At 45.3% G+C, this 16,005-nt stretch overlaps 1 protein-coding gene across 4 annotated transcripts in view; it reads right to left on the reverse strand.

Annotated features, from left to right (window-relative positions):
- The window catches only part of AMOTL1 (angiomotin like 1), a 139,943-nt gene that overhangs the window by 37,624 nt on the left and 86,314 nt on the right, over window positions 1-16,005 (reverse strand). For all 4 annotated transcript variants that reach the window (XM_081155582.1, XM_081155581.1, XM_081155583.1 and 1 more), the window contains 2 exons: window positions 7,413-7,704; window positions 260-404 (listed from right to left, as the gene is read on the reverse strand). In XM_081155582.1, the coding sequence (XP_081011708.1) occupies window positions 260-404; window positions 7,413-7,704 (437 nt within the window). The remainder of the gene's footprint in view (window positions 1-259; window positions 405-7,412; window positions 7,705-16,005) is intronic.

Consider the following 16,005-nt stretch of genomic DNA (forward strand, 5'->3'; position numbering starts at 1 on the left):
CGAGTCACTGTTAAGTACTTTTCAAGCAAGAAGAAGCTGCACACATACTCCCTCACTTCTAACACAAGCTGTTACCTCTCAGGCTAAGTGCTGCAACCTACAACCTATGAGGCAAAAAATAACAATTCTGCTCTTTGAGTGCCCTTTCCCCAGCTGATTGGGATTTCCAAGGTCATCTCACACAATTTGGACCTGAAGTCAGCCTGTTGGCTGCACAGGAGGTTTGGGGTAGACAGAATATGAATGGAAGCTGGCGTGCCTCGGAGATCTCTGTTGAAGTCGTGAAGTCTTCGAATCTCGCCCTCCAGTTTGTTTCTCATGGCCTTGTCCAGTGACTCTCGCTTGGTGGTAGACTTGACAAGACTCTCATAGGCTTCCGAAATCCTCTGAAGTTCCTTTTCAAACTAAAAGAAAGAAGTGGCATGAAAGTGGGACTCTGACATTCACAATGGTGCCTTAGTTACACTGACTCTTTGACATTCCAAGTGTGAAGGTTGTATCTTCAATGCGGCCTTTTCTGCATCTCAAATTTCATGTCTACCAAATCATGTAGTTCATTTCACCCACACCCGTCTGCCCTCATTGGCCGTCTGCCCTCTAAGGGCTACATTAGGATCCTGTAAATAGCAGACTCACAAGTCTGATTGGACCATCTGATGTCACTTTGGAAAAATCCCTCTGTACCAATATCAGAATGCGGTGAATTTAAGCATAACTTAAGCCCCTTATGTTTTGTATGGCAATTTATAACTATTATTATTATTCAAAGTTAACGTAAGGGAAAATATTAAAATACAAAACTAAAGGACCACACCTGGAACCCAAATTTCCAGACTCCAAGGACACTGCTCTTCCAGAGAACTTCCTACCCATCCCTAAAGGAACATAAAGCCCACCCGAGGAGACACTCTTTTACTTAGCATTTTTACTCCTTTATCTATGAAACTATCTATATAAAGGACTAATGGGCTTAAATCTAATTATAAACAAAGGTACCACAAAAACCTCTTCGTATGAAGGAATTGAAAGATATGAGATTCAACCCATTTTGTTGTTCTTTTTTTGTATTTCACTAAATCAAGAGCTGTAACTGGGAGAAAGTTTAATCTATGGCACATATAAATCTGTAATAAGTAGCTGTAACTAATAACAGGAGTCTGACAGGGTGTGTTGTTGAAGTAGCTATTCATAAATCCCAGTTTAGTGTTGTGCAACATAAATAAGTTCAGGAAGAAGAAGAGTGCCTGCAAACATGGAACCTTCATGAACTGTCAAGTCAGAATCAGAGGAAAGGAGGGCAAGCTTGAGAGCACCAGTGCCCCTCACTGGGCACCAAGAGACCTGCACCATGTATTGGTCTCCACAGGACAGCTGTCACCATGAGCCAGGCCCCCCAACTGCCCCGATCAAAAGTCTTGCTGAGGCTCCTATAAATAAAACATATCCCAACAGGTGTCTATTGTACACTTACTATGTGTCTGGGTGCCAAGGATACAGAAATAAGTAAGAGAATTTCTGGTCTTCAGGAACTCAATGTCTAGAGTTGGCCTGCGCCCAGACACATGCACTTCTATGACGCAATGTGATAAGGGGTGTGGTGGTGTAATGCCCTGAGAGCTGAGAGATAAAGTCATTTTACAGGAGTGAGAGGGGTTTCTTTAGATAAGATTGCAGAGAAAACGCCACTGAAAATGAGTCTTGAAGGATGAACAGGAATTTGCCAAGCAGAAACGAAAAGGCCAAAGGGCTCTGGCATCCTAGGCAGGAGACAGGACATGAGCCAAGGCTGAGCCATGAAAGAAAGTGCACGTCTCTGACATGACAGGTAGTCCAGGGGATGAGAGCAGGGGGCAAGAGGCAGGACTTAATGGGCAAGGGGGGATTATGGGGAGGACTCACCACCACATGAGCAGAAGGGCAGCATTATCTTACCTGAGGTTTTGTAGAGACACACTACGGATGGGGCTGGAGAGTGCGCATGGGGAGACAAGACAGGAGAAAAGAAGTCCAAGCAAGACGCTAATGTAAATAGTTCAATGACCGATGACAAAGAGTAGACTAGGACAACTAAGAGGACAAATTCCAAAGACCCTGGGGAGTAGAATCAACAGGGCTGAGGGACTGGTCTGAACAGGAAGGGAGAAAGAAATCAAAGACAGCACAGGCATTCATAGCTTAGAAGATGGAACAGTAAGACTTTAACCAAGACCAATGATTATAAGAGAAATAGGTTTAGCAAAGAAAGAAAACCTGTTCAGTGTTGGAGATACTATGTCTGGGAGCCAGCGGAACGTCTTGGCGAGGATTTCCTGTTAGCAGGTGGAGATACAGGTCGGAAAGTCAGGAAAGCAATTGTGTCATTATGGACAGATGACAGATGAAGCCATACAGTGGAGACCACTTAGGGAGAGCAACAGGAGACGAGAGGGCCACCAACGGGGAGCACCAACACTGTGGGGGGAGTGACGGCAGAAGAACCAGTGGGAAAGACTGAAGCCAGTGGTGCCATGAGCCAGCAGCCAAAACTTAAAGAAGGAGAGAGAATGTGGTCCGTGTCCCCAGAGGCAAGGCACATCTGAGGAGAGGTCAGTGAAAGGCTGGGGAGTTTCAGGGCAGCTTCTTAGTGGCAGCCAACCAGGGCAGAGCCGAGAACACCAAGGCTCCAGTGGGTACCATGCTGTTTTCTCCAAGGCCTCCTAATACCAGAGTTGGTTCTTCCATGGTCCCTTCATTTCAACAAGGTCCTTCTGTTTCTTCAAAAGAGATTACAAACCATCACTAATGCAGCACAGCATGTCCTGAATCCTGCTCATAGTTGTACCACAAATTATGTTCTTTCCTTTTAATTTGTTTTCAAAAGAGATGGCTCCAAAACATACCACCACTGCTATGCTAATTTCATCTATAAAAGGTGGCCTTAATTTTGGACAGATGGGCAGGCCGCAGGGATAGTACCTGTCACGACCAAAGGGCATCACCTAGTCGCTATGGAAGCAGAGAGGACCATAAAACCTGAGGCACCTGCCGCCCACCATAGCAGAGTGCCAATGCTCCAAGCCCAGGACAACTAGGAAGCCGTCCTCAGCTCGCCACCCACTGAACGTTCATCTGTTGTATTCATCTGACTGGAATTCGGATGTGCATACACATTTTGTGGCTCTGACTTGATTGTCAGTTCCTTAAGGGCAGGAATAGTCCTTACAGCCCTAGAACTGTACCCTGCCAGTAACAAAAATACTGACTGATTAATTCATCTTTAAATTTATACCTCCTAAAAATAGTCTTGGGCACTGAGAAATGATGCCTGACCTTGGATTCTTTCCTTTCACTAAAAGAACTTCCCTCTGCGCACTAGGAAAGGAAGCCGCATGATCCCTCTGACAGCAGTTTACAGTTTCAAATACTAAACAATCAAGAACTGGGATGTGCCCGGCCGGGTGTGGCTCAGCAGCTGAGCGTCGACCTAGGATCCAAGCGATCGGGGTTCGATTTCTGGTCAGGGCACATGCCCGGGTTGCGGGCTCAATCCCCAGTAAGGGGCCTGCAGGAGGCAGCCGATCAATGACTCTCATCATTGATGTCTCTATCTCCCTCTCTCTGAAATCAATAAAGATATATTTTTTGAAAATTTTTAAGAACTGGGATATGGTTATGTGCTTGTAGCTACCAAAAGAGAAAGAGCAAGAGTCTTAGTTCAGGATAAGGTACTTCCTGTGAGAAATGACAGCTGTCACAATGGAGACAGATTAGTCTCCTTTACCATGGTCGTACAGGACAGAACAATGACTAAATGTACAAAGTTAAAAAGATGCAGATTTTGATTCAACATAAGAATTTCCCAACTACATTTTCCAGAAGTGTGCTATGCCCAGTAGTGAGCTTCTCATCCCTGGAAGCATTCAAGTAAAAAATGAATGGCCTCCTTTCAGGGACATGAAGGAGGATTCCTAAGGGGTGGGAAATTGGACTAAAATCGTTTTCAGAATTTTAAGTCCAAAGCTCTGTGATTTCTAATTGCACCCTCCTTCAGAACAAGAACCACACCCTCTTCTTCAAATCCCTCATGTCCAGAGCATCTTAACTCCTCCCTGACGTTTGTTAAAGATGAAGAGAAGGCTGGACAGACTGGCTTTGATATAACAACCAACTGGGCCAGTTCAGAGTCTGAGTATGATCTTGTGAAGAGAATACTGGGTTTGCCTTCCCAACGCCCATACTCCCTTCCTGCCCAGATGTCCAACCCACTTAATAGCCCACAGTCTGGTCCTGCTGGAAGTGCTGACCATTAATTATGTCTCAGGGAAACGGGGAGGAAAGAGAAGCAAAGCTCTTAGGTCAGGTCATTAAAAGCCCTTGAACTCACAGAGAAGCACTCACTGTCCCAGAAACAGAACTATGAGCAGAGTGGAAAGCCTGCCGCCATGAAGCAAATAGGCAGAGAAGGGCCCCGAGAAGATCTCAGCCACTCCAAGCTCTGGACAGAGGCTTTTTTCCTGAGCACCTTCCTATGCGCGGCTCAGGGACCCACAGGACCCAAGACAGGCCTGCTATCCAAGTCACAGACTCCGCTGTCAGAGCCACTGTCGTGCTGACAAAAGAGTGTCTTCACTAAGGCAGGCCTGGGGTAACCGTAAATGCCTTCACATGCCTTCAAGCCCTTACCTTCCAAAGGTCCATCTGCGCCCTGATGGCTTCTGAGGCCACCCACTAAATAGCCCACAGTCTGGTCCTGCTGGAAGTGCAGACCATTAATTATGTTTCAGGGAAACGAGGAGGAAAGAGAAGCAGATGAGTGACCAAAAGCAAATGCTGAAAAACACCCTTTCTTTCTGAGGGTCCACGACCCTCATTCCAACACTAACAGAGATAATCACCACCTCGTGCCTCTGGAACCAGGGTCTGCCCGCCTCGGCTGTGCTCTGGCAGTCTCCGGGCTCAGCCCTTCTTTCCTGCCTTGTTCCTGGCACAGCATGCACAGGCTAAGCCCTGCAATTAAACATTCTTCTATTTTCGGTTCTGCCCTTACAATGAAGCCCTCTGAGTGCTCCCAGTGAGCGAGGATCCCAGCCCGGATATTATTGCTGGCACAGGGCAGCCACTTCCTACGACACAGTAGAATGGCTCCACCCGAAGTGGGGGTCCTTATCACTAAGAAGCAAAGTCAACCTCAACAACAGCCCTCTCCCAAGACCTGAGGTGTAAGCAGCAGCGGAGAGACAACTGGGCAGGGAGGCTGAGCCGAGGGGAGGCCTGGACAACCTCAGGCACACGAGCCTCCTAAGTCACAGAGTTTGTGCAGCTCCTCCATCCTGTGGTCCTAGTTGTTGAGAGTAGCTACAGAGCTAGTGATGGGTACAGCAAGGATCTGTCAAAATCTGAGTTTTTAAACTGACGATTCCAGTTTGACAATTGGCAGATCAATGAACTGTATTATCTGCAGAGGCATTTATGATATTCAAGGGACTGAAGGGGCTTTGGGTTCCAGAAGGCAAATAGCTTTTGATTTTTCTTTTTCAGAAGTCATCAAAATCCTTTTGGCCACAAAGTTTAAGAATCATCCCCTGTGCAGGGAAACTGAGTCACTGGGAAATGATTTTCTTTTTCAAAATAGAAATGTGGGCCCTGGCCAGGTAGCTCAGTTGGTTAGAATGTCATCCCAATACACTAAGGTTGCAGGTTCGATCTTCGATCAGGGCACATACAAGAATCAACCAATGAATGCATAAATAAGTGGAACAAAAATCGGTGTTTCTCTCTCTCCCCCCACACGTCTAAAAAATCAATAATAATAATAATAATAGAAATGTGCATCAAGAAAAAGATGTTACGGGTCAATAAAATATATATTAATAAACAAATCAACAAAGAGTAACAAAATTTCCCAATCTCTGCCCCCTCCATGTAACTGTTCAAAAATACCCATGTGAAAAGATTCAGAATCGAACTGCCCTCAGGTGGGTCCACATAACTCCTGGCTGTGTCTGCCACAGAGGAAAAGGAAAAGAAAGGACTGCTTATTTCCCAAAAGTGCTGAGTTGGTCCTTTCCAATTTTTAGACCATACCTGGAAAGAAGCTGCCCTGGGAGGTGTCAGAGGCAAGCGTGGGCCTGAGCAGTGACTTACCGCCAAGGCCAGGAGACGGCAGGCTTGTTTCCCACCTCCTAAGGGTCTGACTGGGGTGGGAGTGAGGCAGCACTCTTTAGGCAGCCCGTTTTTTTCTGGCTCTCATTTTCCCCCCTCCAATAAAGGCAGCCAGAGCTCTCTCAGCCAAGCCTGGTCTTGACTCCAGGGAGCTCCAGACCATTTTAGTGGAAGCTCGGCACAAACATGCTGGGGCACAGTCTGTCTGTGCACATATTTATCATCAAACCCACTGCTCCCAGCTGTTTACCACCAGCCCTCAAAAAAATCAGAGGAGCTGACTGCTCGGAAACCATGACCAGCAAAAAGAGCAGGCTTCCCCTGAGAGATCAATGCCAAACAGTGAACACTAAATGACAATCAGGAGCAGTAACTGTCACACAGAACCCAATGACAATGCTCCTGTGGTCAGGCGGGGTTTGTATTCCACCCTTTCTCTTTACAAAAGCCCTGACTGCCCAGGATCTTATAAGATGTCTTCTACCACATGTGCCTCCTTGCCTGCAGAAAGGAAACTCAAGTGCCCTGTGGTTCTGCTGCCTTAAAACACCTATTACCTTTGCCCCCTCATGTCTTCTGTTCTACCTGCAGCATTTCAAGTGCTGACATGTGGATCATCATGAAATCACTGGCCACAACAGTTCACCCTTGCTGGATGTTTTTCTACTGACTTTGGCTCTCAGCATAAGCCCTAAGAAGGAAGGCTGCTGTATATTCTAATATTCCCAAAATAACTACATGGGCTGGAATTACACAGCATCTTCCCACCTGACAAGTCACAAGTATAAAGACAGGACGTAGTAACATGTACTCTACCCTCAGTGTTAAGTCAAGGCTGCTTTTGCAGAGCCCAGCTAATGAAACTAGCATGGCGATAACAGGATCCTGTCTGAGAGCCCCAGGTTTAAAGGAAAGCCCATCTCTCTCAACTCATTCCCTGTGCTACTCTGAGTGTTCCCTCTTGCACACTGTTCACCTGGGGAAACACTCCTTAACCTCTGAGTCTCAGATCAGGGCCACCTCCGCTGTACCCACTGTAGACCCCTGAAGTTCCATCGCAGGTAGTAGCTTAGGTAACTTTCCCCTTTTGGACTGTAAGCTCCCCCAGGCAGGCACCGCCTCGTATTTATTTTTTGTCTCCTTCAAGCCTTGCACAGTACCTGGCACAAAAAGGGATCTACTTAACAGCTGGCAAGTGAGTCAGCAAATCAACCACCCATGAGCAGGTAAAGAGTTCTGTCCCTTTTGGAGAACCTCGGGAAGTCACATACCTTGTGGAGCTTGTCAGCATTGTCATAGTAACCCTGAAGTTCCTGGTGAAGCACCCGGTTCTCCTCCGTTAGTATCTCCACCATCTGCTGGGCTCGCTCCACAATCGCAAATGCATCTGGCCCAAGCTGCTGGCTGGGGGAGGCTGCCGGCGGGGGCTGCGGCGCAGCCAGGGTCACGGGCAGTGGCAGGGGCAAGGGGGTGGAGTGCAGGGGCCCGCTGGCCGAGGAGTTCTGGGAGGACATCGGGCTGTGCTGCTGCACTGTGGACGGGAAAGGAAGCTGGCATGGGCGGCTGCAAGGGAACAGAAGACCAGGAATCAGACCCCCGGGAAATGGCAGAGGAGGAAGGCAGGCCCCACAACAGACGCACTAGGGACGGCTTCCACGACCAGAGGTCATCAGTGAACTTCCCAGTGCTGGGCTGAGTACAGCGGGTTCAGTCCGTCACTCCACAGATATTTACTGTCTCCCTCTGCATCAGCACTGTTCTGGTTACTGGGGGTACAGTGAACGAGAGAGAGAAGGCCCCTGCTCTCATGAAGCTTACATTCTCAGGAGAGAGACAGGCAAGCCATCAAACAATAGACAAACAAAGCAGGGTATTGAAAAGTAATGAGTACTCCCCCAAAACAAAGCAGAGTGATGTGGCGGGGAATGACTGAGTGGCTGGTTCACACTGACAGGCCAGGGAAGGAGTTTGTGGCTGGGGTGGGAGGGAGTAGAGAAGTGGGGAAAGGAGTATTCCGGGAAGGGGAATCGGCCAGTGCTCGGGCCTAGGGCAGGACTTAGCATGGGCAAGATCAAGTAGAAGAAAGCAACCTGATACAAGCATGGCCAGCAAAAGCCGTAGGAGCTAAGACCAGAGGGATGGGCAAGGGCCTTTGCAAGACAAGGCCAGCCCTTCCTTTAGGGTGTAAACAGAGGTCAGTGGAGAAGCCACCTTTACTTTGACTTTTGTACACATGGTACAGTGGCAGGGATGGACAAAAGGTCACCTAGGTGTGATCTAGGTGGGAACTGATGAAGGCGCACAGGGTAGTAGCAGAAGAGAAAGGATGGATGGATTTGGGCTATGTTTTATATTCATTGTGGATGGGGGGAAAGAAAGTGAAGGGGGAAAAATTACTCCTAGATTTTGGGCTCCACATAAATGGATAGGGGTACCATTTAATGAAATGGGGGAGTCTCAGGGAAGGAACTAATTTTTTGTGTTTTGATTTGCTGGGGTGAGGAGGTCTGGAAATCAAAAGTCTAATTTTAGCCATGTGAAAAAGAACACATAGAGGTGTCCCTTGACTGTTCAAATTCTGGGTCTAGCTCCTACATTTAAATCATGAATCTCCACCCCCTAACAACCCCCTCCTCACTCCTGCTAACCTGTTCCGTAAGAACCATCATATTTTCTTTCAGCCTAAGCCAAGGCCTCCTAACAACTTCTACAGGTGTAAAACAGCAAAGACAGTCTCAATATCTAGTTCCCAACCACAGCTGTCACTCTTCTGCAGGGACTTGGGGAAACTAGATTTCTTGTTGAGCCCGTCAACCTTTAGGTCTCAACCTGGGAGTCAGGGCACTAAGAATTATCAGCAACCCCCAAATCATCAACATTCTGTCTCAAAGGGTTGGGTCCTCTGGAGATGTAGCTACTTCTAATCTTGTCAACCTGTGTCACTTCCTGTTACTTGTCGCCATCCATAGCCAAAGCTATCAGGGCTACTACCCCCATTTTTCCCAGGAGGTCATCTGGTCTTCTATTTTCAAGTATACTTGCTGGAATGTTTTTGGACCCTGTCAGTCTCCGAATCTCTAATTTCATAAGCATTTCTTGTAGCCAGGATTCCTCTGAATGCTCTCTCCTGGCAGCTAAATGTCAAATCTAGAAGACAATTTGACAAGGTTGTCTAAGCCCAACCTACATGGACACACAGGCATTCATAAAGATGAGCAAAGAATAAGCCCGGCAGATCCTAACAGAGTAACTGACCCCAGGCCTTGCTTTGGTAGCGAACTAACATCAGAGACTCCACCTGAGCTTGGGAGATACTTCCCTACTAGATTTCCTCATGCCTTCAACCCAGGAGCCTTTCCCTTTCCTGTGAAAATAGCTGGGATCTAAGTTCCCCAAGGCAAGGTGAACTGTGGAGCTCAATGTAATTCTGTATTCCTTAAGTGAGCTTCACCTTCCAGCCATCCTCAGATTTCAGAAAGAAATGCTGTCAGTGGGAATACGTAAACCCTCCCTCCCCTCCCTCTCCACACTGATTACACAATGGTCTGGCCATCTCTTTAGAAGTAAAGCGTTGGTGCGTGTTAACGGATTTGGACCCCTTCCACACTGAAGCATACGTGATATGTGTGAGCCTGCGTGTACGAGGAGATCTGTGTGTATGGGGTCCAGCTCCATTCCAAGAGCAAAATGCCTCCAGGGCCATTCACAATGCCCAGCCTGCACCCCAGATTCCAGGTACTCCTATCAAGCGTGAACCCACAAAAACCACAGATATGTTACTAAGTGCATTCCTGAAGGCAGGCTGAATCCTACCGTGCATTTCTCATGGAAAGAGGTTACCTTGGCAAAAGGCAAAATAACCACAAATTACACTGCCTCGATTCGAAGGCAGACACCCATTCCCATCTCCTAAGTACTCCCTTTGCACTGCATCCAACGCAAGGGACAAACGTGGTGGTCTCCTGGGAGCTGAGGGGGCCCAGATGAGCCCACAGTCCTGTTTTTTGAAGCACCAGGGCTTCCCTCTGACCCACGCAGCTTCAGGCTGGGGCTTCTATCTTTTAACATTTATTGAATTCTGGGATTTGGAACTCACAGATGATCAATGACGGGCTTATCTTCTCAGTTATCTTTCACTGTTATATAACAAAAAGGAAGTGCTTAATGCCAGCCTAAGTCATCTGAGATGGTAACTATTTACTGGAGTGGCAATGCAGGAAAGGGTGTTTGCCAAGCTTAAGGGACAGGAAAGAACAGGCTTTTCCAAAATGGGAAGTCTTCTATTAAACAGACAACAGCGGCCTCACAAATAACTCGGTTACACATTCAATAAACTCCCCATTACAGTGATGTGCAGGTAGGAGAGCAAACCTCTATTCCCTGGCCCCACCACTGAGCCAGCTTCAGGCTTAGAGTAAATGAGGGGGAAAGAGTGTTGGGGAAGAACTGGAAAATTTCACACAAGATCACACCAGTGCTATGAAGCAACCTATCCCCAGCTTCCAAAGAGAATGCTATTGATCAGCCACCATTGGGATAAGTATGTCATAGTAATGGGGACACAGAGAAAAGGGGAAAGTAGATGGAACCATCATTTATTGAGAAACTACCTGCGAACAGAATTCCATGCTATAACTGTCTATTTGTGAGCCTATTTCCTCCGTCAGATGTGAAGTCAGAGAGCTAGCTTATTTGGTATCATGTGTCTCAGTTTCCTGGGACTTTATGCCATTCAGCTCATTGTTACAGGGCTAAAGGGGTTAATATGTATAAAGCCAAGCACAAAGTAAACACTGGACAAATGCTGGCTAGTAATCACCATTACTGTAATTATCATTTGTATCCCACAGCCCCAGTGCAGAGCCTCGCACTGAGTGTGGCATTCGTGAGAAGTCCAATAAAAATTTTCTGTTATGGCTAACATTTATTGGGCACTTGTTACATTCCAGCCGCTGTGGTAGGTGCTACTATATGCATCATCTCACCCTGACCTAAATAACCGCCTTACAAAACAAGTACCATTGTCTGCCTCTCTGTTTAGGTGAGAAAAACAAGGCACAGGATGGTAACTTGCAAAGTACGTGTAACGGAGATATCAGCAACATAAAGGAAATCCAAGCCCAGGCTTTCTGACGCCAGGGCCTATGCAGCTCACCGTTGCCCTGTGCTGGTGAAAGCACAGAGGGCAGGCAGCCCCCTTTGGTCATCCGCCCCAGGCTGAGCCACCGCGTCCAGGATTCACACCCTAGCAGCAGAGGCTCCCACTGCCTCAGGGGGAACAAGGCTAGAAACCTGCCTGAGTAGTTGTCCTCCACTGTTACTTATATTCAACGTTATTATCTTTCACAGGTTAAGGTCTTCCCTACAGAGAACATTCAACTAACATTTGTTGAGGGTCTGTATTATCTGCTGGCCACCACATTTCGTCACCTTGCTTAATCCTTACAAAACTGGGGCAGGTGGCCCTGGCCGGTGTGGCTTGGTCAGGTGGAGTGTCGTCCCGTACACCAAAAGGTGGCGGGTCCCATCCCTGGTTGGGACAAGTGTGGGAGACAACCAATCGACGTTTCTCTCTCATATCAATGTCTCTCTCTCTCTCCCCCCACCCCTCTTCTCTCTAAAATCATTTAAAAAAATAAAAAATAAAACAGAGGCAGGTACCAGCAACACATCCTGCTCCTTTTCTCAGGGAACCTAATGAGCCTTGGAACACCGCAGAAAGTGACCTTTTCCCACCTGCCACCGACCTATCGTTATTTAACTACATCTGAGCAGTGCTCAAGAAGCCTCTTTTCCCCAAAGAAGAATCATAGCATTTAAAGAGCCACATCTAAGAGACAAAGTAGGGGTCATACAGGGAAGCCCAGTAGGCTGGTCCTCCACTGTCAATGACGTGGACCATGCTGCACAAAGCCCAAGCCGAGCGTGCACCCATTTCTTTCCTCTGAACTTACTGCCCTGCCTGAATCACACTCCTGACAATCTACCACCACTGGCCTTATGTCATACCTTTTGTTCTCTTGAATTTTTATTTAAATGTAATATTTAATTTTTCAAACATGTGTGTCTTTTCTCCTTATTAGTATTACTTTTTTGGGGGGTAGAAAATTAAGACATACTCAGTTGATGTCCATTAAATTGTCGATTGATTTGGCCCCAAGCCCAAGAGCAAGTTAGGAGACCATAAATGCTTGATGTGCTTTCAAAGAATGGCTAAACCTTCAACACTGTCTTATTAAGGAAGAGACCTCTCATATTGAGATTTCTTCGGGATTCATATAGGTAGATCTCAAACCATGACATTGCTAATATAATAACATGGCTCTGGCCACTGCCCTTCTTCTCATGTATTTGGAGCCACAAAATGCAGCTCAAAACTAGAGTGAGGATGTCATTTAGTTTACGAAAACAAGGTCACTGTGACATCCAGTCAACAGTCCACCCGTTCCTCTCTGCACACAGGTCTTCATGCACAAGCTTATTTAAACTTATGTATTTCCATTATTCCTGTATGTAAATGTTCTGTGCATAACACTGTATGCCCACTGTGACATTTAATTCTCACAAGCCTGGGCATTCACTGCTCTCCTGTTCTATATAATTGCCCTGTTCTTAAAGTATGCAAACTAAGGCTCAGAACATTCACAAACCAGAGATCCCGCAGTCTTTATAAAGCAGAAACACGGACTTCAATCTGGGGGTCCTGAACCCACCACATTTCACCACACCAGGGCTTTTTCCCATGTTGGTACAGGATAGCACTTCCTTAATAGGGGGTCTTTTTTCTGGTTCTGCTTCTTTCTAGCCATGTAACCACACTAGCATTACCTCAAAGAGTTATAAGCAGTAAATGAGACAATGCATGTAAAGCACTGCACACAGCATCTATCTTTAGGAAAGGATTTAATAACCGTTAGCCTCTGTTGTTTTATCACACATTGCTAATGGTTATTAGGAGAAAGGCAAGAAACACAGCTTTGGTTATCCCCTCCTCTTCAGACACTGTGTGGTGAGAATCACAGTCCCAAATCCTAAAGCCTCTACGAGGAATCAAGTGTACTTGAGTACCTTAGAACCTTCCACTTCTAGTTTCCCTGCAATGCAATGCAGAACAGGAGTGTAGCTTCAAGGTGACATTCATACACTCTAAGACACAGACTCTCACTTCCTTCTAGACCTATGCTATCCAAACTAGCAACAAGCCACATGTAGCCACCAAACACCTGAAATGTGGCCAGTCTGAATTGAGATGTGCAGGAAGTGTAAAATACACATAAATATATAAATAGTACAAAAAATGTAAACTCTCTCATTAATAGTTTTTTATGTTGATTACCTACCGAAGTATTAATATTTTGGATATAATGGCTTAACTAAAACATGTTTTAAAATCAATTTCACCTGTTTAACTTTTTAAAAATGTGACTGCTAGAAAACTTGTAATTAGACATGCGGCTTACACTGTATTTCTATTAGATGGCACTGCTCTGGACCACACTGCCCGTATACCAAAGGCCTCATTGTGGAGAGACGATTCCAGAATCCAGCGGGCCTCAGAGCAATTCACGCACGCAGACCAGCTGTCCCCACTCCGCAGTCCCCAGGTCCCCAAGCATCAATGCTGATCAATAAATTAAACTAGATATTTATCTACAATTAAGCCATTATGCTAACATTTACTAAATATGGCTTGAACGATTGACAAAATTTTTCAAAATATGACAGGAAAAGATTCATCAACGGCTAAACAGATGAAAGACGTGATCAAGTAATTCAAAAGAAAATATGCAAGCAGCTAGATACATTTTCCAAAGGAAACTTAATATTTTATGGATTTCTTTTTGTTTTTTTATATTTTTCTTCTCTTTATGTAATTTCTACAGTGAACATGTATGGCTATTTGAAAAAGCATTTCATTATCTAAGTAAATACATGTACATTATGGAAACAGCATTGTTATTTTAACAGAGAAAAGTAAACAAAGTGAGATAAATGAACTTAAAAATAAGACGAAACAATAAAAGCCTTCTTGGTTATGAAGAGGTTCAAATTTTAAGACTTCTCGCTCAGTAAAAATACCCTATATTTTTACATAGAACTTTCCAACTTACAGTATTTTCTTATACTTTTCTGACCCTCAAAGTAACATAATGAAGAGTAGTTAACAGTGGTTATCTTTGGGTAACGGGGCTGTAGGCAATTTCTATTTTCTTTCTTTTGCTTTTTTTTGGGGGGGGGAGGAGTAGAAATTATCTGTACTTCTAAATTTTCTATAATGAACACATTTTATCCATGTAAGGAAGAAAATCGATTCGTTTTAAGAAAAAGCAGCTGTAACAAGTTGCAGATAAGGAAAACTGAGGCTCAGAGAGCTTACGCAATTTGTCACAAAGTGGAAGAGCCAGAACTCAAACCCCCTTGAACCTCATTTCCCCAAACCCGTATCTTCCCAATTTGTTCCCCCTGATTGCGAAGACACCGTAAGACTGACAAATGTCCATATGAAGACTCGACTCTTGGGTAAGCTACGGTCATAACTATTGCTATGCAGGATGGGTATCGAGAATCCTCTTGTTTGGAGAAGTCACTCGTTTAATTCATTACAGCTGGAATTGTGTTAGGCTTCCTGAGAAAGTAACCTGAACTTGACCCTAGCCTTTTGAAATTCCCATACTGCAGAGCTGTTTCTCAGGATAAACAGGGCATTTTACTTGGCTCACCCAGATATAATTCAGCTTAAAAACTGGAGAAACTCCTGAGTTCTAATGCTGGTATTCAAAACACATGTTTAGCTGGTGGAATTTAAATAAGGCTCTACGGCCTCATTTTTGTTAAGGACAATGCATAGTTTTTAATCCAATAGCCGTGGGTCTGGCTTACCTTTTGGCCCCACAAAGCAATTTATTTTCACAACTATATTGCAAATCATAATTCACCACTTTGGAAACATACACTTACTCCAAAAATTCTCCTTCCTCCTCTAGCCATTTCTGACTCAAATAAGATGGGACCACCAAACACTCTTTCTTGTACTCCACCCAGCACATTCCAAACCTCGAGCCCGCCAAGAGTCTGACCTGCTCTTTAGCACAAGTCTTTACGCTTGTTCATGTTTTAATCTACATTCTGGCTGCATTGTTGGACTGACATGGGTTTCCTGGGGAGAGACATTCTCTCTAACTTGCCACACATTCTCCTGGGCTCTGTCCCCCTTTGCTCCCTCCCCACTGCACTGTCATTTGGAGTGTTCCCAAAAGAATGTCAGTAACTTTGACACCATCTTAAATAAAACCAAACCCAGAGCTTTTCTTGGGGGGAAATGCACAGTGCATTTTTTTAAAGAAAAATATGGGTGATTTGGGTGATTGATCGCACCATAGGTTCCTTCCATTGATGCAGGGAACTGCAAGCTCCCTGCACGGATGGGAAGGATGGTGGTTGTGATAACTGGTGGTGATGAAGAGAACTGAGCAAGCATACTCTGTGGAAGGAAGCCCACAGCACCTCCGCCTCTAATGTCATCTCATAAGATGTTTTCATCAGCTTAGGACAGAAGGGCATTTCATGCTTTTATAAAGTATCCATCTACATGTTAGAAATCAAATTCATGTTCATAGATAAATAAAATATTAATAATAAACAGTCACCACTCTTCCTTCTGCTTCTAGGCAGCTAGGAAATCAAACCCCCTATGTTGAATGGGCAAGACTCAGGCCAGATAAAGGGCAAAAAAGGCAATGGAGAGGTTCAAAGAAGGGAAAATGCTCCTTTTAACAACAGGAGTGACTTTTTATAAACTCAAAAATTAATCATTAAAATAGTGCTTATTTTCCATAACTGAAACATTCTGCTAAAACACAGGTT

The sequence above is a fragment of the Miniopterus schreibersii genome, assembly GCF_964146895.1.
Source record: "Miniopterus schreibersii genome assembly, chromosome: 12".
Lineage (NCBI taxonomy): Eukaryota > Metazoa > Chordata > Mammalia > Chiroptera > Miniopteridae > Miniopterus > Miniopterus schreibersii.